The following is a 24,639-nucleotide window of genomic DNA, read 5'->3' on the forward strand; positions in this document are numbered from 1 at the left end:
GGTTTTGGGGACAAACGTTGGAGGCTCTGGTTTGTATTTTAATCTGGAAGCAGTACTCCAATATGCCTTATACTGGCATAAGAAGTGTTTGAAAATGGTTTATAGAATAGACATGCTAGTTTTCTACCATAATCAACCTTGAGAGAACTGAAGGCCATCTAAGATTTCTCTCTCCTTTTAGAAATAGAAGTGAGGCTGGGCACAGTGGCTCACATCTGTAATCCCAGTACTTTGGATGACCAAGGTGGCAGGATCACTTACGTTCAGGAGTTCAAGACCAACCTGGGCAACATAGGAATACCCCCCATATCTACAAAAAATAAAAAAATTTAGCTGCCTATGGTGGTGTGAGCCTGTAGTCCCAGCTACTCAGGAGCCTGAGGTAAGGGGATGGGGAGGCCAAGGTTGCAGTGGAGCTGGAATTGCGCCATTGCACTCCAGTCTAGGTGACAGAGCTAGACCCTTTGTCTAAAAATATATAAATATATTTATATATACCCGAGTGAATAAATGTAGAGATCTACCCTTGTTGGCTTGTTGACGATGCACACATATTTGCAAGTATCCACTGTATGTGCTGGAGGAAATACTATGTATATTTTGAGAGGATTTGTTGAGCCAAAAAATAGGCCCCTGCCTAACGCTATTCCTGGCTCAAGAAAGTATCACCTTAAGAATTTTACAGAAATATCGTTGAAGCCTATGGCTAGAAGGGGAAAACGAGAAGGAAACAGAAAAGACACAAGGCCTGGTGAAACTAACTAGAGATTTGCTAGGGGAGTTCTGGGATAAGCCCCCAAAACACATGTGCCACTTTCACTTCAAGAGCCCTCATCTCTTTCTTCTTTACCAATACGTCTATTTTTTTCTTTAAAAATGATATTTTACATTCTGAAAACACCTTAAAATTAAGGTGCAAAGAATCTCATGAGGTATTTATGCCAATTTTCATATTATTTTTTCAGACGATTTATTGCAAAGTAGCTCTAACAACAAACTGACGTCTTAAAGAGATTCCTTCAGAGGCACAAACTTCAGGGGGAATGCAGCGTCCATTAGCTTCATCATTTTCAGCTTGGGATGTGCACATCGAAGCATAACTAGGGAAATGAGGCAGTATGTCTTCCTGAGTCTCGAGTCTCACAGTTGGAAGGCTGTGACCATCTGGGTTCTGATCCTAATTAGTGCGTGGGGGTAGGAGTGGTGCTCAGCCAGTCCCTGGCCCACCAGTCTCCTCACTCTAGCGGTGGGTCAAGGGTGATATTCCTCCCGGAATAGCGGAGCTAAACTGTAACGCTGAATTAAAAAAAAAAAAAAAAAAAAAGCTTCTTGGCGTGGGGGTGGGGAAGCTACAATACACTGCTTGTTAGGGTTAATCCCGGTTTTGACAACTGCCAGAGCTGTTCAAAAAAGGAAATGATTAAATAAACAAGACAAGCCACTAAATCAAAGTTGCAAACGAACCTCTCTACTGACTCACTCAACGGTTTCTGAACCTCAAGAAAAGATTTTTGAGTGAGGAGAAGTAAAGGTACCTTCCGTGTCATTACGTAAGCATCTCCTGCTTTGAGGATTACAGGAATTACCACCCGCAGCCAGCCGGGAGCTCCGCTGCCTATTACACCTGCCGGACCCAGGCTCTCTCAGCTCAGCCCGAGGCTGGGCAGCCAAAGCCGCCTGCGAGTATTCGGGAACTGTCGGCGGACGCGTCTCCAAACCGTGCCGAGATACTAGCGCGAAAGGGGTTTTCTCAGACGGACGTTCAGTAAGTAGAGAAAATACGCTATAGTTTCAAGTTGGGAAACTTTTCCTTATAACTGCATTACCCACTGTGAGCTGCCTGAAAACCGCTAGCTTCTTTTCAAGGGATTGCGACGACTCGTGTCCACAATTGTAGGAACCCGACGAACTCAAGAGGGCAGAAATACAGACTAAAGCATGAGTAGAATCGGTTTGCGCTATGTGACTTTGGGTCACATTTAAACTGAAAATGCCAGTGGCCGCGCAGTCGGGCTACTTTTCCCACCAGCACCATATCCACAGCCAGTTGTCCCTTTTCGGGAGACATTTTCTGGAAAAAATAGGTACCTGAACTCCAGATTCAAAGCGTCTTTCTGAATCTCTCCCCGGTCCCCGCCAAGTCGAGCTCAGTCGTCTGGCTCCCCTCTTCCCCATTCCCGCTGCCACAGGTCGCCACCGTCTGTGGTCCCGAAATCCGAGAGTGGCTCCTACGAAGCCTTTCAGAGGTGGTGCCGGGGTAGGGGAGAGGATGCTAGTTTAGCCAAGTTAATAGTTTCTTCTATGGGATACGTTTTTGGGGAGCTCTGGGGCAGAAGGTAGCCTTGCTACCCCCAGTGACGATTGCGACTCTGACCAAGGCCAGGCCGCTGCTGTTAGTGCCACATCATCCTAAGCATAACTAGGAAGGGACGCCGGAGATCAGAGACCGCCAAGACTCGAGAAAGCAAACCAGCCCCGCCAGGCGCGCAGCCGCTGCTGAAGCCTTCCCAGATGCGAACCTCCCACCCCCACTTCCCCGGCTTTTTCATCCCTTCCAGGGCCCAACCGCAACAAGAAGTCTGGTCCCGTACTTTGGCAGAGTGCGCTCCGAAACCCTGGTGAAGAAAGAGAAACCTTGAGGCGCAGTCCGTGTTGCCCACCCTGGGTTCGAACACGCAGCTCAGCCAGCCACCTGTTCTACAAAGCTGGAGTTTGTGCGGGCGCGGGCTGCGGCAGGAAGGACCCCATAGTCCCCTCCCTCGGTACGGTTCGGGACCGCCAAAGGTGCACATCACCCCAAATCTAAGTGCGCACACACCTGCGCACTCACCCGGAGGCGCGGAGGCGCGCGGCGACTCACTGCCGGATCTCCTAGCTTCAGCCCCGACTCCGCGCTCGCTACTGGGGCCCACCCCGCGACCTGCCCTTCCGGGAGGATGGCGCCAATTACCTGCAGTTAAGATGCAAAGAGCGAAGAGAGTCTTGTAGACCATGGTAGCCTGGTGTTTGGTACACAACCCGGGGCGGGCAGCAGGGAGTTTGCGGATTGACAGAGCGCACTGGGCGCTGGTAGCGACTCCTCTGCCGGGTGGGCTGCGGTGGGAGCCGGGAGGCGCGGACAGCTTCAGTGGAGGGCGCGAGGCAAACGAGGCGAACGCAGCGCAGCTCCGTCAGCTGCGTGCCCTCCGGTGCTCCGCGCGCTTCTGCTCCATCCCAGCCGCCGAGCCCAGGACCGCCTCCGCCGCCGCCGCCGCGCCTGCCGCTGCCAAACCCCTCCCACCCGGCCCCTCGGCGATGACAGGGCCACCCCCTGGCCTTCCTTCTCTCAGCCCTCAGGTCCCGAGAGCCCCGGCCCAGAGCGGCCTCTGCTGGACAGTCAGGACACGAGACCCTGGGTTCAGCAAATGTTTGCACCCCTTGCACTGTGCTGGGAACTAGGGATGCAAAGAAATGTGACCACATCTCTGCTCTTAGGAATCTAGCTCAGCTTTTCTTACATGAGCTTACAGCCTTTAAAAAGGTGACCTAATGCCATTTTAGGAGTTCCCTCGGAGAACCGGCACATGTTCCAAGAATGAGGACCTTCTTCGTTTTTCCAAACACTTCTGCGTGTGCATCATTAAACCCTCATCCACATTCAACCCGGCTGAGTTTTCTGGGGCCTGAACCAGGATGTCTGCCGCTGTATTCAGCTTCTTACTAGAAGAAAATACTAATGTCAGTTGGGATAACTAAGCCAGACACCCTACTAGGCGTTGTTTCATGAATCCTTCTAAGAATTATTATTATTCCATTTTACAGGTGAGAAAATGAAGGCACAGAGGAGACAATGTTCTCAAGTTCGCATAACTGGTAAGAATAGTTTGTGCACTAGGCCCATAATAACAAAGGCTGACGTTTCCTGAGTGATTGCTATGTGCTAGGCACTGGACAACGTGCTGTTCAGGAATCAACCAAGTCGTTTAGTTATCACAACAATCCTTGGAGATTATATCCTTGTTTTCAGGGGAGAAAGTGGAAGCACAGAGAAGTTTAACTTGCCCGAGTTCACATAACTCGCCAAGTAGTGATAAGATGCCTGCCCAGGCACCCCGCTCAGCCTCTGTACTCTATTCCCTCTCGAGAGCCCAGAGCTTCTCGAAAGCCTACAGATTAGAACTGACCTTTCATTCAGTTCCCTCCCTGCTCCTGCTACACTTTAGGATTGCTTAATTCTCACACTTCGATCAAAGCAGATGCCAGGTTCTCTCCCAATTCTGTTATTAATGAACCTGTTGGTCCCCTAGTCACTAGAGCTGGGGCACTGCAGGAGTTAGCAAGCCTTTGTAAAGAAATGATTTGCTTGGAAGACAGCTTTCTTTTTTCTGTAATATCTTCTTCAGATGCCATGGGCTCTGTTCTCACTTCTTTCTCACATACCAGAAGCTGACTCTAGGAGGCCTGAGCTATGGTCAATTCCTCTGCCTGACTCTATCACACTACCACTTGTAGATTTTGCTCACACTTCCACAACCAGATTAAATTTGGATCATATTTTTTTCTCTTTGTTTTGGTAAATCTATTAATTTCTGTTGGAATGAGAAACAAAAAATACTCAAACCAAGTGCCCATCCCCCTCTCCATCCTCCCTGGCCAGATAAACTGAAAATTCAATTTGTTCAACATGTTCTCTGAATGCTTTTGACTTCAAGGTCCTTCCGGTTTCTAGGGTAATCTATGTGATTATGAACAATTTCTGCATCTGGGTTTTGGTTGTCATGGATGCAGGGACCACACACAGATGGAGTTATGCAGTGACATTCTATCAGGCACTAGCCCCTTTAAATAGGGCAGGTTAAGTAAGTGACTCTATGGCAGAAATAAAGGTTTTTGAAGGCCATTTCACAGAAAAAATTTATTCAATTGAAATTCAACAAAACTTGAAGGAGTCTTTCTGGAGTGCAAAGCATGTGCAGGTCTAACCTTGATATCTAAGATAATGGTTTGGTACTCAAAGAATCATGACCCCTACACACCAATCAGTGAAAATTTCCAAAACTTTTCTATTGTACACAGGATAGAGTTGAAATAATTTCTTTGATTAAAATAGTTCATTTTAATTGCTGATTAAAAATTTTAATTTATTAATTAATTTAGTCAGAGCATATTTAATCACTTATTTTGTGCCAGCCCTTATGCTAGGCAATGGGAATATAATGGTTGTAATAGCCAGGGTAGTGTAGGTTATGCTGCTGTAATAAAACAGCCCAAAGTATCCCAAGCTTAAGCAATAATGGTTTTTTTTTTTGCTCATCAAAGTCTGCTATGGATCCAGTTTACTCCTCAGAGTAGCTGTCCTCAGGATTCAGTGTTGTACCGCCATATCGAAACCTGCTTTTGTTACAGTAGGTAGCTAGCCAGGCATGAGTAGGGCAGCAGAGGGCTCTCCCCACACCCCACCAGGAAAGTCAGGTAACCATCATGTGATGGCCAGGCAGTTATTAACTATCTCTCTAAAATAATTGGTTACAGCTGGCACGAGAGAATGGCCATCCCCCCATAAATAGGGAACACATGAAACTGGTAATCAGCAGCTTCCAATAAGATCTCAGGAGGTGGGCGACTGAACTCAAGCATGTGCATTAAGATGCAGTTTAACTGGTATATGACCTTCTGGGGGCATTAAAGGAATGCAAGATGCCAGAAGTAGGCCAGCATGTAAAACCCTAAGTCCAAGGTCAAATGGGGCACTTGACTTCCAAGATGCCCACTTAGGCCTCTTCCAACTGTACTTTCCTTTCTTGCTGCTCTAAAGCTTTTTAATTAACTTCCACTCTTGCTCTGAAACTTGCCTCAGTCTCTTATTCTGCCTTATGCCCCTCAATTGTATTCTTTCTTCGGAAGCAAGAATTGAGGTTGCTGCAGACCTGTACTGATTCCCCGCCGGTGACTCGAATAACTTCCACCTCTAACAGTTTCACATCCACTGAGTTAGGGAAAGAGAGAAGTGGAGAATTAAGTATTTAAATCTTCCACCTAAAAGTGACACTTCTGTTCATATTTTATGGACTAAGGCAAGTCAGTGGCCATGCCCAACTTCAAGAAAGCAAGAAAGCATGTTATTTTTGTGTGCTCGGATAGAGACGAGAACTCTATAGCAGGGAACGTTGTGATGTGTGCCACAGGGGCTAATTGTCCCTGCACCAGGAAACTTATTTTCTAGTAGCGGGGAGTTAAACATTGAATGAATAATCACAAAGACATATGCAATAACATTATATTAAATGCTACAATAATAATGATGAAAATTTATTAATTGTTCCAAGCATTTTATGTACAGTCATATGTTTACATTTCTATACTCTAACTTTGTGAGATAGATAATGTAGAAGACCAGAATATGCCACTTCAGAATATGCCTTTTCAGTATAAGTATTTGTTTGAGAAACAGCAGCTATAGGAGCAACTCTGAGAACAGAGTGGAAATTCACCCTTTTTGTAGAGTGAATTTAAATCTATAAAGGAAATTTTCATTTGTAAAAATGTCTTCCTCTGAGTTCTAGGAAGAAAAGGATGGCACTAAGTTACTGGAAACTCTTATCAATGGAGAGGGCGCTAACTTAAATATGCATAACAAACTTTACCTTTGTTTGCCATGTTTTACCTGGTCACTTCCTCGTAACTGCACCCCTACCCCCATACTCTTTCTTTGTTTCAGCTGAAGATGATATTTAAGTTTGAATTCAAAGTCACCTCTTTGAAAATTACTAATTCCCTATCTCATATATATATATACATGTTAATAACTTTGTGGGGTTTTTGTTGTTGTTAATCTGTCTTTTGTTATAGGGGATCCCAGCTTAGAACTCATAAAGGGTAGAGAGAAAAATTATCTTTTCTCTCCGTAAATACTATTATTATCCAAATTTTACAAAGTAAGAAACTGAGAAGTACTTATACAGAATAAAACTTTGAAGGAAACTAAGGGATGCAATGAGATATAATAGCAGGGAAACTAGTACTCCTCAGTGGGGTCAGGGATGGAATTTGCATGTAACCTTTAGTTATGACTTACAGAAAAAGCCATTTTTTTTTAGTAGAATTCTTAGTTCTTTTATAATACTCCACTGGGATAAAATCTCAGATAAATCTAGCTTTTACTGACTTTGACTCTTTTTTGATCATTGTTTAAATGAATTTTTAGTGTGTGGACTTTTTTTTTTTTTTTTTTTTTTTTTTTTTTGAGACAGAGTCTCGCTCTGTCACCCAGGCTGGAGTTCAGTGGCGCAATCTCGGCTCACTGCAAGCTCCGCCTCCCGGGTTCACGCCATTCTCCTGCCTCAGCCTCTCCGAGTAGCTGGGACTACAGGCGCCCGCCACCACGCCCGGCTAATTTTTTTTTTTTTTATATTTTTAGTAGAGACGGGGTTTCACCGTGGTCTCGATCTCCTGACCTCGTGATTCGCCCGCCTTGGCCTCCCAAAGTGCTGGGATTACAAGCGTGAGCCACCGCGCCCGGCCGTGTGTGGACTTTTAATATTTTACCAAAAAAATTGCTCTTGGCTGACTTAGATTTTTACATCCTGAATATATTATACTTTATAATTTTAGATAATATATTTTAGATAATATAGAAGTATTATTTCTGGATTCTTGATATCATGAGATGGTTTCATCTGGACTCTTGGCTTAAGTGAGAGAATAGCTTGGCTGAGAGAGCTGCGGTGGTTAGAGGTTGGGTCCTAATCCCCTCTGCCATCTACTAAGTGATTCTAATTAATTACTTGGCACCTCTATTCCTTTGTTTCTGTATCAGTCTGCTAGGGATGCCATAACAGAACATCACTAACGAGGTGGCTTAAACAACATAAATGTGTTTTTTCCATGTTATGGAAGTTGGATGTCTAAGGCCAAGGTGATACCAGTATTCAGGCTCTTGACACCATTGCAAGAAGGAATTCATGAATGAGTCAGAAAATAGTGACAGTAGGAGATTTATTGCAAAGTGAAAAGCATATATTCAAGAAAGGGGATTGTGGGGGTACAGAGTTGTTTGATGGAGTTTGTTTGACAGAGTTGTTTGATGGAGTTTGGAGTTTCTGTCTTTATGGGCTTCTTTAACCAAGGGGTGGAATATTCATTAAAATTCCTGGAAAAAGTTAGAGATCTCTCAGAACTGTGGTGCCACCTATTTTTTTTACACCAAATATGGGTGTTCTCAGGACTGTCATGGCACTGGTGGGTATGTAATTGATAATGTTAACAATAATGTAATGAGGTCCTAGGAGAAATCTAGGTCAAATCCAGTGCCATGTTGGATCCAGTTGGTCTTAGCCAGCTGGGTCCATACTTGGGTTTTCAGGGTCTTATCAGTTCCTTGCTTCTGCAGCTATTTCAACAGTTTCCTTTTGCTAGTCATGCAAAACTGCTGTCTGGAATTTTCTTTTCTACTGCGACCACCCTGTATTATTCCTGTCTCAAAGGTGCTGGCAGTATTGGTTTCTGGTAAGACCTCTCTCCTTGTCTTGTAGGTGGCTGTCTTCTCACTATATTCTCATATGACCTTTTCTCTGTATGTGCACACTCCTGGTATCTCTTCCTCTTCTTATAAGGATACCTGCCCTGTTGGATTAGAGTCCCATCTATATAACCTCATTTAACCTTAATTACTTACTTAAAGCCCTATCTTCAACTATAGTCTATTGGGGGTTAGGGCTTCAGCATGTAAATTTTGGGGGACACATTCAGTTCAAAACATTTCACCCTTTGGCCGCCTCAAAATTCATGTCCTCTCACAGGCAAAATACATTCACTCCATCCACCCCAACAGCCCCAAAAGCCTTAACCCATTCCAGCATATAAAATCCAGTCTCATTGAAATATTATAAAAATCAGATATGGATGAGACTTGAGGTATAATTCATTGTGAGGCAAAATTCCTCTCTAGCTATGAACCTATGAAATCAGACAAGTTTTGTGCTTCCAAAATATAATAGTGGTACAAGCATAGGATAGTTTCCTCCTGGCATTATAGGGAAGATTGAATGGATTATATATGTGAGAGGCTTGGTGTGTTCTTTTTTTTTTTTGAGACGGAGTCTCGCTCTGTCGCCCAGGCTGGAGTGGAGTGGCGCAATCTCGGCTCACTGCAAGCTCCGTCTCCTGGGTTCACGCCATTCTCCTGCCTCAGCCTCCTGAGTAGCTGGGACTACAGGCGCCCGCCACCACGCCCGGCTAATTTTTTTGTATTTTTAGTAGAGACGGGGTTTCACCGCATTAGCCAGGATGGTCTTGATCTCCTGACCTCGTGATCTACCTGCCTTGGTCTCCCAAAGTGCTGGGATTACAGGCGTGAGCCACTGCGCCCGGCCAAGGTGTGTTCTAAGTACCAATAAATGTCAGCCATTATTAGAGGAGAAGTTTTGGAGTACATTAAAAAATTAGGTGTTCTAAAATACAAGGAGAAAATGGCTGGATATGGTGGCTTATACCTGTAATTCCAGCACTTTGGGAGGCTGAAGTGGGTAGATCCCCTTAGGTCGGGAGTTCAATACCAGCCTGGCCAACATGGTGAAACCCCATCTCTACTAAAAATACAAAAATTAGCGAGGCGTGGTGGCACATGCCTATAATCTCAGGTACTTGGGAGACTAAGGTGGGAGACTCGCTTGAACCCAGGAGGTAGAGGTTGTAGTGAGCTGAGACCGCATCATTGCACTCCAGCCTGGGCGACAAGAGCAAAACTCTGTCTTAGAAAAAATAAAAAATAAATAAAATACAAGAAGAAAACATTAATACCTGCTGTGGGTATTTCTTGACACACAGAACTATGTGCCTTGGGCTCTACCTTTAGTAATCACTCCCCTGCTACAACTGAGCTGCAGTGGGAAGCTCTAAACTATCTCTGTCAGCCCCTTCCCCACCTAGCCCTCCTTCCCAAAGGCAAAAATGCAGCAGCCTCAAGACCTTGATATATTTTGTCTTGGCTTTATTTCTCTCTCCAAGAGGCATTGCAAAATATTTTCTTTGGGTCTGCCACGCTTCTCCCCATTACTTTGCTTTTCTCTTCTTTACTCCAACTTTTAATTTTAATGGCAAAAAAGATTAAAGGAAGTAATGCAATATGTGCAAAAGGGTAAATTTGGAACTCAGTTAAGAAAATCTGCTTGAATGGGGCAGTTTTAAAAGAGTATGATGAAACATGATAATTTCCCTGATTTAAATAACATTGTTTGAGGCTGCATGAGGTACTTGAGGACAATAAACCATGTGTCAGTAATTTTTATTTTAATTAAGAATAAAGCCCTCTAAACCAAAAATAAAATTCTAAGCTCCCCAACTAACCCAACTGACCCTTCCTCTTGGCCAAGGGGATTCCAAAGTTAACTGGAAAAACTAGTTCAGGCCATGATGGGAAATGGAGGTCAGATATGCCTCATTAATCCTCCTCCCTTTGGAATTCAGGCATAGACGATCATCATTAACTTTAAAATGGAGACCTTAAGACTGACAAAACAGACTCTTTAAGTCTGATAAGAAACATTTATAATCTATTTTCTCTGAAGCCTGCTACATGGAGGCTTCATCTGCATAATAAGAACCTTGGTTTCCACAACCCCTTATCTTAACCCAGACACTCCCTTCTATTGATTCCAGGTCTTTGGCTCAACTCTTTAAACCAATTGCCAATTGGAAAACCTTTGAATTCACCTATGACCTTGGAAGCTCCTAGTTCAAGTTGTCCTGCTTTTCTGGACCAAAACAATGTACATCTTACATGTATTGACTGATGTCTTCTGTCTCCCTAAAACATGTAAAACCAAGTCGTGTCCTGAACTACTTTGGGCACATGATCTCAGGATCTCCTGAGGCTGTGTCATGGTCATGTCCCTAACCTTGGCAAAATAAACTTCTAAACTGATGAAGACCTGTCTCAAATACCTTTTGGTTTACAGCCCTGACAATATTTCAGGAAGGAAGAAACTCCTTCTTGGATGTGACGCACATAATGAAATCTTCTATTTAAACTAGTGTAAAACTTAATTGAGTTGATACAGTACTATCCAACAGAAATAAATTACAAGCCATATAGAAATTTAAAAATTTCTAGTAGACACATTTTAAAAAAGTAAAACTAAGTTATGTTAATTTTAATAATATGCTTTAATATATCTAAAATATTATTTTGACAGGTAATAAATATAAAAAATTGAGATATTTTACATTAAAAAAATTCAAAATCTTCAAATTCTAGTGTATATTTTATACTTGTAGTAAATTGCAATTCTGACATGAATTCATCTCAATTTCGAGTGTTCAAAATCCAAACGTGGCTAGTAGCAATCATAATGGACAGTGCAGTTTTAGAATCTGGACCTAGTCTTTTGCCATGCCTCTGAATATGTTATATAAAAGTAAGAAACAGTGCTACTGAGGCTTTCTCAACTGACAGTACTGTGTAGTAGTTGAAAGCTTGAAACTTGCTGATTGCATGGCCTGAGGCAACTTACTTAATCCCTCTAACCCTCGGTTTCCCCATTTGTGAAATGGAGGTGTTAATAATAATCCATTACTTCAAAGCATTGTTTTAAGTATTAAATGCATGGAAATTATTTGGAATTGAACCTAGACAGGTTAGACTCTTAACAAATACTTGCTGTTATTTTTGGTAGCAATGATTATGGTGATGTTGAAAAATTGTTTTTAATAGTAAAATCAGACTGTGCATGGTGGCTCATGTCTGTAATCCCAGCCCTTTGGGAGGCCAAGGTGGGAGGACTGCTTGAGCCCAGGAGTTCAAGACCAGCCTGGGCAACAGAGGGAGACCCTGACTCTACAAAACACAAAAAAATTAGTCAGGTGTGGTGATATGTGCTGTGGTTCTAGTTACTCAGAAGGCTGAGATGAGAGAATCACTTGAGTCCAGGAGGCTGAGGCTGCAGTGACCTGTGATAGTGCTACTGCACTCCAGCCTTGACAACAGAGTGAGTACCTGTCTGAGGTGGGTGGATCATGAGGTCAGGAGATCCAGACCATCTTGGCTAACATGGTGAAACTCCATCTCTACTAAAAATACAAAAAAAAATTAGGTGGGCGTGGTGGCAGGTGCCTGTAGTCCCAGCTACTCGGGAGGCTGAGGCAGGAGAATGGGGTGAACCTGGGAGGCGGGGTTTGCAGTGAGTCAAGATCACACCAGTGCACTCCAGCCTGGGTGACAGAGTGAGACTCCATCTCAAAAATACATTAATTAATTAATTAAATAAAAATAAAAATTAGTAAATAAAAAATAAAAATAGTAAAATCATGCCAAATATTTCTGTAATATTTGGAAGAATTGATTCCTTACTACTCAAAGACACTGACAATGTCCCTTATCCTTAGAAATTTACATGTGCGTAGTTTAGAGTAGCATTTCTCAACCTTTTTGGTCTTAGGATCCCTTTATACCCCTAACACTTATTAAGAACCTGCCCTCCCACTCCTGGCCAAACTGTTTATTTAGGTTGAAGGAACATTTTAAGATCCCCTTCAGATAATTGTGATCTGTCCTCTTTTATACTACATGAATACTCAACAAGCAGTAGTTTCTTAAAAGTTTGTTGCAATACAGAATCCCAAAGCATTTCAGTGTAATTTTCATATTCTGTCAAATTAAAATCCATTGATCTATATTATATCTTGAATATATCTTTTATCCATGCATGATTTTATATCATAATGCATTGGTCACAAAGAAAATATTGGTTCACCAAGTTCATTCAAATTTTAACATATTTCATTATACAATATCAAAAAGTCACATTTGTTAACATCTTCACGTATATCATCAGAAAAATCTTTAATCGTTGGAAACTGTCAAACTAATAGTAAAAAATACGTTTCCCAGAATTCTAATATTCCCTTGAAAGCTTGAATCTTATTGGTACCAAATAATGTCAATTACTTTATTTCCTTCCTTCCTTCCTTCCTTCCCTCCTTCCTTCCTTGTTTCCTTCCCTTCTTCCTTTCTTTCATTTATTTTTCTTTTCTTTTTTTTTTGAGACAGGGTCTTGCTCTGTCTCCCAGGATCCAGGATGGAGTGCAGTGGCATGATCATGGCTCACTGTAGCCTCGAACTTCCTGCTTCAGCCTCCTGAGTAGCTGGAACTACAGGTGTGCATCATCATGCCTAGCTAATTTTTTTTTTTAATGTTTTGTAGGGATGGGGTCTCTGTGTGCTTCCCAGGCTGGTCTTGAATTCCTGGGCTCGAGCAATCCTTCAGACTCAGCCTCCCAAAGTGCTGGGATTACAGGTGTGAGTCACTGCATCTGGCCACATTTGTTTTGTTTGACATGACATGCTAACTTCATAGAGAAAATGTCTCACAAATACTGAAGCCTAAATAACCATAGTTTGTCTGTTAATAATGTTTTCAAGTGAAAATAGTGTTTCATAAAAAAGTGGTTAGGTTAGTTTTCAATTCAAGTCATCACATACATACACTTACTTTGGTATTCAGCAAAAATGCTTTATGCATACTTTTCATTCATTTATATGAAAAAGATGTGTGTTCAAGATCAAGATTTTATAAAAACTAAGAATTTTTACTGCTTCATTAAGGACATTCATAAGGACATGAATGGTGGTGAGTAATACAATGACTGCTAGTATAGTTTGGTGCCACTGCCTACATTTGTGTTAAAGCACCAGAAGTTTTATCCACAATTGCTTTTGTAGCATCAATGGAAAAATCAAAATGCAAAAAAAGAGATAAATAACATCTTAGTAATATTATGAAAATGGCTTTGACTTCACAGACCTAAAAGGATCAGACTCCTAGGAGTTTGTGAACCACACTTTGAGAACTGCTGGCTTAGAGAAATATCGTAGAAAATTGTGAAGGACATCAACTGTTTTAACTGCCTAGAGTATCCCTTTCTTCAGGTAAGTGTTCTTTCCTCTGCTTTAAGCAACTAGTTTCAATGGTGGTGGCTATTTTCCTATGGAGGCTGCCTCCTACCCTATGGGTGACTGGTATAGGGTAGACACCAGACTCTTTATATTCAGTATACTTTCTCAGAATTCTTAAACTTGGAACCAGAAAATGTCACTGATAGTTGCTCTCTGGGAACAAAGTTATGACGTTCTGGCATTTTGGTGAATCACCCAAGCATGTAGAAAAAGCTAGTCTAAAATAAGATAGAGAAACCCAACTCTCAGAGAGAACCAGAAATGGGAGAAGGCTTGGTAGCATTCCAGTCCCTGGTTCCACTTGTCCTTGAGGCCCGACCACATTCTTGCCCTTCCTGCTACTCTGTGAGCGTTTTGATAAATATCCCTTGCCTCTAAACACTTTATATTTTCACAATCTTTATGAATTTGTCCAACTGTCTTTTTTTCTGAACACTTTTGCTAGCATCAGTTGTTACACATTTTAGTAGATTCCACTTCAGATTACACTGAATTTGAGTTTTCTCAACTTTGAAAATATTCTTGACTGCAGTTTTACTCAGACCATTCATAGAGGCTATGAATTCATGTTATTAACTTCAAAGTCAGTATTAAATTATCAAATAAACATCAACAACTGAATAGCGTTTGGTAACAACTGTAAACTCATCAAGAGCCAAAGAAAAACACTAGAAATTATTTTCCTTCTATCTTAATTTATCCAAAATTGACTCCCAACATCCTCAACTTATTAAGCAACTGTTCTCACAGAAAGATTAATAATCTAAACAAGTTTACTTTCTTTGGACATCTTTTTTTTGTTGTTATTGTTGCTGCAATTGAATAAAATATAATTAACTTGCACCTGGTAAATGACTTTTCTTGCTTGACTAAAAACCAAACTACTTGGAAACTTACTTTGGTTGAAGATTCATTTCAGACTTTTGTGGGAAAAATCTACTGAGATATTGTGTTTTAAAGTTTCAAATTTTTCTGACTCAGGGAGTATTGTACATCAAAGATAGTGTGGCAATCATTTAGTCTGGTACCGTAGACCTATGTTGTATTCTTTTAAAGTAACAACGACGTAATAACATGTATAAAACACAATGCTTACAATTGATTTAGATAACAAAATAATCTACTTTCCATTCTATTTCAAAAATGTGATATTCAAAATCTGTTTTTCTCTTCATTTTCTTATTTGTTTTATTTTGGCAAGATACGTATGCAGTAACAATAAAAAAAAAAGATAAAATGCGGTGGTATGTGCTGAATGTGTCCTCTAAAGAGCATGTATTGAAATTTCAATTCCTAATGCATTGTGTTGGGAGATGGGGCTTAATGAGAGATGATTAGGCCATGGGGGTGAAGTGAATGAATTAATATTATTATCATGAGAGTGGGTTTGATATAAAAGATCAACCCCTTTCTCTCTGTTGTGCTCACCTTTGCCCTTAGCCATGAGATGACACAACAAGAAGGCCTTCACACAATGCCAGCTCCTTGATCTTGGCCTAAGTCTCCAGAAACACGTGCCAATAAATTCATGCTCGTTATAATTTACGGAGTGTCTAGTATTTTGTTATAGTAGCACAAAACAAAGGCAATACGTGTGACACTCAAAATGCTTCCAACCTATGCATTTTTCACTGTGATTTGTAGTACACCGAGAAGCAGTGTGAAGCCATGAAAGTGCCACAGTCTCTGTCACAACTACTCAACACTAACACTGCTGTTGTGGTATGAAATTTGCCACAAGCAATAAAGAAATGACTGTAGCTCTGTTTCAATACAATTTTTGTTATAGAATCTGAAATTTGAATTTCAAATCATTTTCAGATGTCTTTAAATATTTTTTTGCATTTTTCCAACCATTCTGAGGTCACAGGTTATACAAAAACAGATTTGGCCTGCTGGCCATAGTTTATCTACCTGTGCTCTAGAGATTTCCATTTGATTTTGCTACGTGTTCTGGATTAGTTCAATCCTGTAACAACTTCAAATTATTAGCTTGGGGTTTCTTGAGCTAGTTAGTGTATATTCAAACTCCAAATCCATGTGACATTAGGGCTATGATTCTGATTTATGAGATAGACTATTTTCCTTATTTGTTTTGTTTCCTTTTTCACTATGGAGCTCAGCTGAGCTTTTTACAAATTACCTTCTATGTCTCCTTTCACCATCAGGCATATTTTTTTCCTGACATAGCTTTTCATTTAAGCTCTAGCTACTTCTCAAAGGCCCTGACTTTATGCAAGTTCAGTTCCATTATTCCAACTTATTGAAGCCAAGTAAGTCCTTATCTTTTGTATCTCATGTGGCTGTTAAACCTAGGGCATCTGCTGCTTCAACAACTGCTGGGCACTCTAATTGCAGCTCCATTCCCCGCTTTTTGGTAGCCCTAAAAATTTCCCTTGATTGTTTTCAAGTGTTTCTGTTTATTTATAAAAACTAATAGTTTATCCAGCACCTTAAAGATCTTTTGTAGCAGTAGGTATGGTTTTTCAGAATAACTAAGCCTCTATATTTATAGAAGTGAAAGTCCCTTGTATTTTCTTAGTCCTGTTTTTTCTTCCTCTTTTTTTTGTTTTTCGTTTACTTTCTCTAACTCAAGTTCTAATTTAAGCTTCCTATCTCATTACACTGGTTGAAAACTTTAACCTTAGTTATTATAAGTTACTCCTATCTTTCTGGATTTTTTATTAACCATAGCTACAGAATCTTATGCAATGCTAAAATTTGGAGTTTAAGTGATAGCATTTGGTTATCGAGTCATCTGTTCATTCTGAAACCCTGTTTACTTCTGAGAATAAGTTATTCTCTGTAATATGGCTCTTCAGATCCAAGGGCTATCTGCTAGGGTCGAGTATAGAATTCTTTGCAAAGTTGCCTGGATTCCCACCAGTCATTTTATTACTGAAGTATTCCAACTGCTATAGGGGCTGTGCTGACAAAGTAGGTTGCAGATCTCCTTTGCATTTACACCCTGAGAACTCTCTATTCTCACTATTCAACCTATCCTTCTAACAATGGGGATTTCTTGTTTTGGGGAAATCATATTCCTATCATGATTCTGGCTTAAATACGCTGTCTATACCCTAATTTTCTCTCTGCTTTAAGAATTAGCTGTTTAGAAACAAAGGCCTGGAAGATTTCCAAGCAATTTCTGATATTTTGCTCTTCCACAACTCTTTCCTCCCTGCTGCTCTCCTCCAAGCTGGCAGTGAGAACTGAATCAATTTGTTTGAATGGAGACAGGATAAGAAAAAAGTACATCAATATTTTAAAAAGTATTTTAGCTTAAAATATTTTTCTGCCACACGTTTGAAAGGTAATGATAATCATTCTGACAAAAGCTGACGGTGGTTGGAATAGGTCAGTGGCAGTCAAGATAGAAAAAAACAGATCTGAGATACATTTTAAGGTTAAAAGCAACAGGACTATTAACTAATGGCACGATGTGCAGTTGAGGGAGAGGCAAGAATCAAGTATGACTTGCAGATCATGCTGGACCAATTCTGGAGCCTTAATTATTGAGCTGTGGAATTCTGTGGAAATAAAGTATTTTGAGAACCCCTTTATAGGCATTTTCCTTCTTGAATTAGAATCATATTCTAAATGATTCAATAAATAGAGCGAATAACAGTTAAAGATGTAAATAACTAACGCTTATTCCTACCTTCTACCATCGTTGATCCCCTACAAAATTCCATTGAGCACTCAGTTTATATTTCAACTCTGGAAGATTTTGAAATGGATGAAAGAAATTATTAAATATCCTTTAACTGAAGGCACGCCAGTGTGCACTTTTGCTTTTAACTAAACTATTTTACAACTTTGTAGAGTTATAAACCTGTAGAAAATTCATAGTAATATAAATTATTTTAGTCTAAGATATGCAAATTTTGTGCAGTGGAGTACAATTAATTATCACCCTGTGGATACCGACTAGTTTTTACCAATTTTTCATACATTTGTAAGCTTATTTCAGCATTTCTTCTTTGCCTACAAATGTATATTTCATGTTCTTTGAAGCACTTGTAAAATCTCACTGGTTGCCTCATTTAACCAAGGAGTTAAATAAAACCCTTGACATGTATTATTATTATTTTTTTGAGACAGGGTCTCACTCTGTTGCTCAGGCTGGAGTGTGGTGGTGTGATTATGGCTCACTGCATCTGTGACCTTCCAGGCTCAAGAGATTCTCCTTTCTCAGCCTCTCAAGTGGCAGGGACCACAGATGTGGGCCACCACACTGGCTAATTTTTAAAAACAGTTTTGTAAAGATGTGGTCTCACCGTGTTGCTCAGGCTGGGTTTGAACTCCAGCTCAAGTGATCCTCCTGGACTGTATTCATTTTTCTTTTAGTTTAGCTATTATTACTTTATTACAAAAGAGAGACATAGAAATTATTTACATAATGAAAGATTTCAGAACTTTAGTGGAATGGGCAGCTTCACTATTATGCCATTTCGATGGTGATTTATTTCAGTCTGCATACTTTCCAAGAAGGTCACCATCTCTAAACCATCTCTAAATAAGAAATAATCCTTGTCTAACTTTGGTTCTTCCATATTCTGGGAAAATAACTTTATCTCCAACTTGGATGCTAACTGGTTGAATCTCTCCACCCTTTCTTTTAGAGACCAATCTAACAGCTACTACTGCTGCATGTCATACTTTTCTTTGACATTTGTTCTGGAAGCATCATGCCTCCTTTGGCTACAGTTTCAGCTGCAGTTCTTTCAACCAATACTCGGTCAAAGAGAGAAATAAACTTTCTAAATGTTTGTTCTGCCAAGACTCTTGCACCAAAGCTCGTATTCTACATTCCTACTGCAACTGCAAGAAAAGATCTGAAGTCAGGTCCTTGGGACAGGTAAAAAGGCCAGCCAGCCCTGCCCTCTGAAGTGAATTCAATTTTTGAATCATGATTTTTTTTCTTTAAAAACCGTTTTTGACAGATTAATCGTAGTTTAAGATATGAATATCTTCTGTCTAAATTCCATTTAGAACAATAGAATTTTATATTAGGGTGGGCAAAAATTATAAAGATTTTATTGTTTAATTTCTCATTTCACAGTGGTTAAGTAATATGTCCAAAATTATAGTTAACTATGTTCAGATTAAAATTCATACTTAGCTCAAACAACGACTAGTTCAGTACTCTTTTCAGTATACTCTTTATTTGTTTTTTGTTGTTGTTGTTGAGACGGAGTCTTGCTCTTTCACCCAGGCCAGAGTGCAGTGGCGCGATCATGGCTCACTGCAAGCTCTGCCTCCCAGGTTCACACCATTCTCCTACCTCAGCCTCCGGAGTAGCTGGGACTACAGGCGCCCGCCACCGTGCCTGGCTAATTTTTTGTATTTTTAGTAGAGACGGGGTTTCACCGTGTTAGCCAGGATGGTGTCGATCTCCTGACCTCGTGATCCGCCCGCCTCGGCCTCCCAAAGTACTGGGATTACAGGTGTAAGCCACCGAGCCTGGCCCTATACTCTTTAATTTAATGTAATTTCTTCTCCTTGCCTTTGTGAATTTAGGTAATACATAAAGAAGTAGTAAGCCAGGCATGGTGGCTCACACCTGTAATCCCAGCACATTGGGAGGCTGAGGCAGGTGGATCACCTGAGGTCAGGAGTTTGAGACTAGCCTGGCCAACATGGTGAAACCCTGTCTCTACTAAAAATACAAAAATTAGCCAGGCCTGGTGGCACACACCTGTAGTCCCAGCTACTTGGGAGGCTGAGGCAGTGGAATCGCTTGAACCCAGGAGGTGGAGATTGCAGTGAGCCAAGATTGTGCCACTGCACTCCAGCCTGGATGACAAGAGTGAGACCTCAAGTCAAATAAAAAAAAAAAGTAGTAGACCAGTTGCTTCAGAAAAACAAATTTAATCTCTAATAACTTTATGTGTGTGTCTTCAGGACAAATTATGTATTTGAAAAGCACACAAAAAGTTTAACTTTGAGGCTGAGAAAAACAAAACCAAACCAACAGATCGAATAATATATTTTCATTGTAGGAGAACACTTACTGTTTACATGGCTAACACAACAGGTTTAGAGACTCTAAATTCTGTCAATGTGACCTTTTTCTTGGTTGTTTTTGAGCAAAAAAAAATCTATTAGAGTTATAAATGATGACATTTTTACAGTTAATTTACAAATTTTATTCTACTTATTAGTCAAATTTCAGTAATTTTTAAAGTTTTTGGATAATATTTAGACCCATATACAGAGCAAGTTAAACATATTAGGACATTTAAAACTATAATATTGGAAAAGAGAAGATGGCTGAATAGGAACAGCTCCAGTCTGCAGCTCCCAGCGAGATCAATGCAGAAAGTGGGTGTTTTCTGCATTTCCAACTGAGGTACCTGGCTCATTTCATTGGGACTGGTTAGACAGTGGGTGCAGCCCATGGAGGGTGAATTGAAGCAGGGTGTGGTGTCACCTCACCCGGGAAGTGCAAGGGGTTGGGGAACTCCCTCCCCAGCCAAGGGAAGCCATGAGGGACTGTGGCATGAGGAACAGTGCATTCTGGCCCAGATACTATACTTTCCCACTGTCTTTGCAACCTGCAAATCAGGAGATTCCCTCAGGTGCCAACACGACCAGGACCCTGGGTTTCAAGCACAAAACTGGGTGGCTGTTTGGGCAGACCCTGAGCTAGCTGCAGGAGTTTTTTTTTCCATACCCCAGTGGTGCTTGGAATGCCAGTGAGACAGAACCATTCACTCCACTGGAAAGGGCTGAAGCCAGGAAGCCAAGTGGTCTAGCTCAGCAGATCCCACCTCCATGGAGCCCAGCAAGCTAAAATCCACTGGCTTGAAATTCTCACTGCCAGCACAGCATTCTGAAGTTGACCTGTGGTGCTCAAGCTTGGTGGGGGCAGGAGGGTCCACCATTACCGAGGCTTAAGTGGGTGGTTTTCCCCTCACAGTGTAAGCAAAGCTGCTAGAAAGCATGAACTTGGTGGAGCCTACTGCAGCTAGGCAAATCTGCAGTAGCCAGACTGCCTCTCTAGATTCCTCCTCTCTGTGCAGGGCATCTCTGAAAGAAAAGCAGCAGCCCCAGTCAGAAGCTTATAGATAAAACTCCCATCTCCCTGGGACAGAGCATCTGAGGGAAGGGGTGGCTACGGGCACAGTTTCAGCAGACTTAACTATTCCTGCCTGCCATCTCTGAAGAGAGCAGTGGATCTCCCTAGCACAGCGCTTCAGTTTTGCTAAGCGACAGTCTGCCTTCTCAAGTGGATCCCTGACCCCTGTGTCTCCTGACTGGGAGACACCTCCCAGCAGAGGTCAACAGACACCTCACACAGGAGCCTGGAACACCAGCGAGACAGAACCGTGGCTGGCATATGGCAGGTGCCTATCTGGGAAGATTCTTCCAGAGGAAGGAACAGACAGCAATCTTTGCTGTTCTGCAGCCTCCACTGGTGATACCCAGGCAAATGGGGTGTGGAGTGGACATCCAGCAAACTCCAGCAGACCTGCAGCAGAGAGGCCTGACTGTTAGAAACAAAACTAACAAAGAGAAAGGAATAGCATCAACATCAACAAAAAGGACATCCACACTACACATCCGAAGGTCACCAACATCAAAGACCAAAGGTAGATAAACCCATGAAGATCAGAAAAAACCAGAGCAAAAGGGCTGAAAATTCCCAAAACGAAAATGCCTCTTCTCCTCCAAAGTATACAACTCCTTACCAGCAAAAGAACAAAACTGGATGGAGAATGAGTTTGACAAATTGACGGAAGTAGGCTTCAGAGGGTGAATAATAACAAGCTCCTCTGAGCTAAAGGATCATGTTCTAACCCAATGCAAGAAAGCTAAGAACCTTGAAAAAAAGAGGAATTGTTAACTAAAATAACTAGTTTAGAGAAGAACATGAATGACCTGATGGAGCTGAAAAACACAGCACGAGAACTTTGTGAAGCATACACAAGAATCAATAGCTGAATCGATCAAGCGGATCAACTTAAGTAAAGCATGAAGACAAGATTAGAGAAAAAAGAATGAAAAGGAACAAACAAAGCCTCCAAGAAATATGGGACTATGAAAAGACCAAACCTATGTTTGATTGGTGTACCTGAGAGTGACAGGGATAATGGAAACAAGTTGGAAAACACTCTTCAGGGTGTTATACAGGAGAACTTCCACAACCTAGCAAGACATTCAAATTCAGGAAATACAGAGAACACCACAAAGATACTCCCCGAGAAGAGCAACCCCAAGACACATAATCCTCAATTTCACAAAGGTTGAAATGAAGGAAAAAATGTTAAGGGCAGCCAGAGAGAAAGATTGAGTTACCCACAAAGGGAAGCCCATCAGACTAACAGTGGATCTCCCTGCAGAAACTCTATAAGCCAGAAGAGAGTGGGGGCCAATATTCAATATTCTTAAAAAAAAAAAAGAATATTCAACCCAGAATTTCATATCCAGCCAAACTAAGCTTCATAAGTGAAGGGGAAATTAAATCCTTTTCAGACAAGCAAATGCTGAGGGATTTTGTTACCACCAGGCCTGCCTTACAAGAGGTCCTAAAGGAAACACTAAATATGGAAAGGAAAAACTGGTACCAGCCACTGCAAAAACATACCAAATTGTAATGACCATAGGCACTATGAAGAAACTGCATCAACTAATGGGCAAAATAACCAGCTAGCATCATAATGACAGGACCAAATTCACACATAACAATATTAACCTTATATATAAATGGGCTAAATGCCCCAGTTAAAAGATACAGACTGGCAAATTGGATAAAGAGTCAAGACCCATCAGTGTGCTGTATTTGGGAGACCCATTTCACATGCAAAGACACACATAAGCTCAAAATAAAGGGATGGGGGAAGATCTACCAAGCAAATGGAAAGCAAAAAAAAAAAAAAAAAAAAAAAGCAGAGGTTGCAATCCTAGCCTCTGATAAAAGCGACTTTAAACCAACAAAGATCAAAAGAGACAAGGGCATTACATAATGGTAAAGGGATCAATGGAATAAGAAGAGCTAACTATCCTAAATATATATGCACCCAATACAGGAGCACTCAGATTTATAAAGCAAGTTCTTAGAGACCTACAAAGAGACTTAGACTCCCACACAATAATAGTGGGAGACATTAACATCCCACTGTCAATATCAGACAGATCAATGAGACAGAAAATTAACAAGGATATTCAGGACTTGAACTTAGCTCTGGACCAAGCAGACCTAATAGACATCTGCAGAACTCTCCACCCCAAATCAACAGAATATACATTCTTCTCAGCAACACATCACACTTATTCTACAATTACCCACATGATTGGAAGTAAAACACTCCTCAGAAAATGCAAAAGAATGGAAATCATAACAAGCAGTCTCTCAGGCCACAGTGCAATCAAATTAGAACTCAGGATTAAGAAACTCACTCAAAACCACAAAACTACATGGCAACCGAACAACCTACTCCTGAAAGACTACTGGGTAAATAACAAAATGAAGGCAGAAATATAGTTCCTTGAAACCAATGAGAACAAAGATACAATGTACTAGAATCTCTGGGACACAGCTAAAGCAGTGTTTAGAGGGAAATTTGTAGCACTAAATATCCACAGGAGAAAGTGGGAAAGATTTAAAATTGACACCCTAACATCCCACTCAAAAGAACTAGAGAAGCAATAGCAAACAAATTCAAAAGCTAGAAGACAAGAAATAACTAAGATCAGAGCAGAATTGAAGGAGATAAAGACACAGACAACCCTTCAAAAAATCATTAAATCCAGGAAGATTATCAAAATAGATAGAACTCCAGCCAGACTAGTAAAGAAGAAAAGAGAGAAGAATCAAATAGATACAATAAAAAATGATAAAGGGGATATCACCAATGATCCCATGGAAATACAAAATACCATCAGAGAGTACTATAAACAGCTCTGTGCAAATAAACTGGAAAATTTAGAAGAAATGGATAAATTCCTCGACACATACACCTTCCCAAGACTAAATCAGGGAAGAAGTCGAATCCCTGAAGAGATCAATAACAAGTTCTGGAATTGAGTCAGTAATTAATAGCCTACCAACCAAAAAAAGTCCATGACCAGATGGATTCACAGCTGAATTCTACCAGATATACAAAGAGGAGCTGGTACCATTCCTTCTGAAACTATTCCAAACAATAGAGAAAGAAAGACTCCTCTGTCACTCATTTTATGAGGCCAGCATCATCCTGATACCAAAACCTGGCAGAGCCACCAAAAAAAAGAAAATTTCAGGCCAATATCCCTGGTGAACTTTGATGCAAAAATCCTCAATAAAATACTGGCAAACCAAATCCAGCAGCACATCAAAAAGCTTATCCACCACAATCAAGTTGGCTTCATCCCTGGGATGCAAATCTCATTCTACATACTCAAATCAATAAATGTAATCCATCACATAAACAAAACCAATTACAAAAACCACATGATTCTCTCAATAGATGCAGAAAAGGCCATCAACAACATTCAACACCCCTTCATGCTAAAAACTCTCAATAAACTAGGTATTGATGGAACATATCTCAAAATAGTAAGAGATATTTATGACAAACCCACAGCCAATATCATACCGAATGGGCAAAAACTGGAAGCATTCCCTTTCAAAACCAGCACAAGACAAGGATGGCCTTTCTCACCACTCCTATTCAACATAGTACTGGAAGTTCTGGCCAGGGCAATCAGGCAAGAATAAGAAA

General features: G+C 40.9%; 1 protein-coding gene, 1 long non-coding RNA gene and 1 pseudogene across 5 annotated transcripts in view; 1 reads left to right on the top strand and 2 right to left on the bottom strand.

Annotated features, from left to right (window-relative positions):
* The window catches only part of PARM1 (prostate androgen-regulated mucin-like protein 1), a 176,497-nt gene that overhangs the window by 122,869 nt on the left and 28,989 nt on the right, over window positions 1–24,639 (bottom strand). The window contains exon 1 of one of the 4 annotated variants that reach the window (XM_055297336.2): window positions 2,951–3,282. The exons of 2 other annotated variants lie outside the window; for them this stretch is intronic. In XM_055297336.2, the coding sequence (XP_055153311.1) occupies window positions 2,951–2,993 (43 nt within the window). In that variant the 5' untranslated portion in view covers window positions 2,994–3,282. Of the gene's footprint in view, window positions 1–2,088; window positions 2,111–2,950; window positions 3,283–24,639 lie in introns of those variants that run through there. One more of the 4 variants, XM_063611189.1, reaches the window with a different exon arrangement.
* Window positions 1,487–13,903, top strand: LOC129492249 (uncharacterized). The gene is made up of 4 exons (XR_010114073.1): window positions 1,487–1,765; window positions 3,802–3,852; window positions 13,025–13,131; window positions 13,777–13,903. It is a non-coding gene; the product is annotated as an uncharacterized lncRNA (long non-coding RNA).
* On the bottom strand, window positions 18,401–20,820 carry LOC134731564 (10 kDa heat shock protein, mitochondrial-like; annotated as a pseudogene).

Source organism: Symphalangus syndactylus, chromosome 10 (genome assembly GCF_028878055.3).
Source record: "Symphalangus syndactylus isolate Jambi chromosome 10, NHGRI_mSymSyn1-v2.1_pri, whole genome shotgun sequence".
NCBI classification, from domain to species: domain Eukaryota; kingdom Metazoa; phylum Chordata; class Mammalia; order Primates; family Hylobatidae; genus Symphalangus; species Symphalangus syndactylus.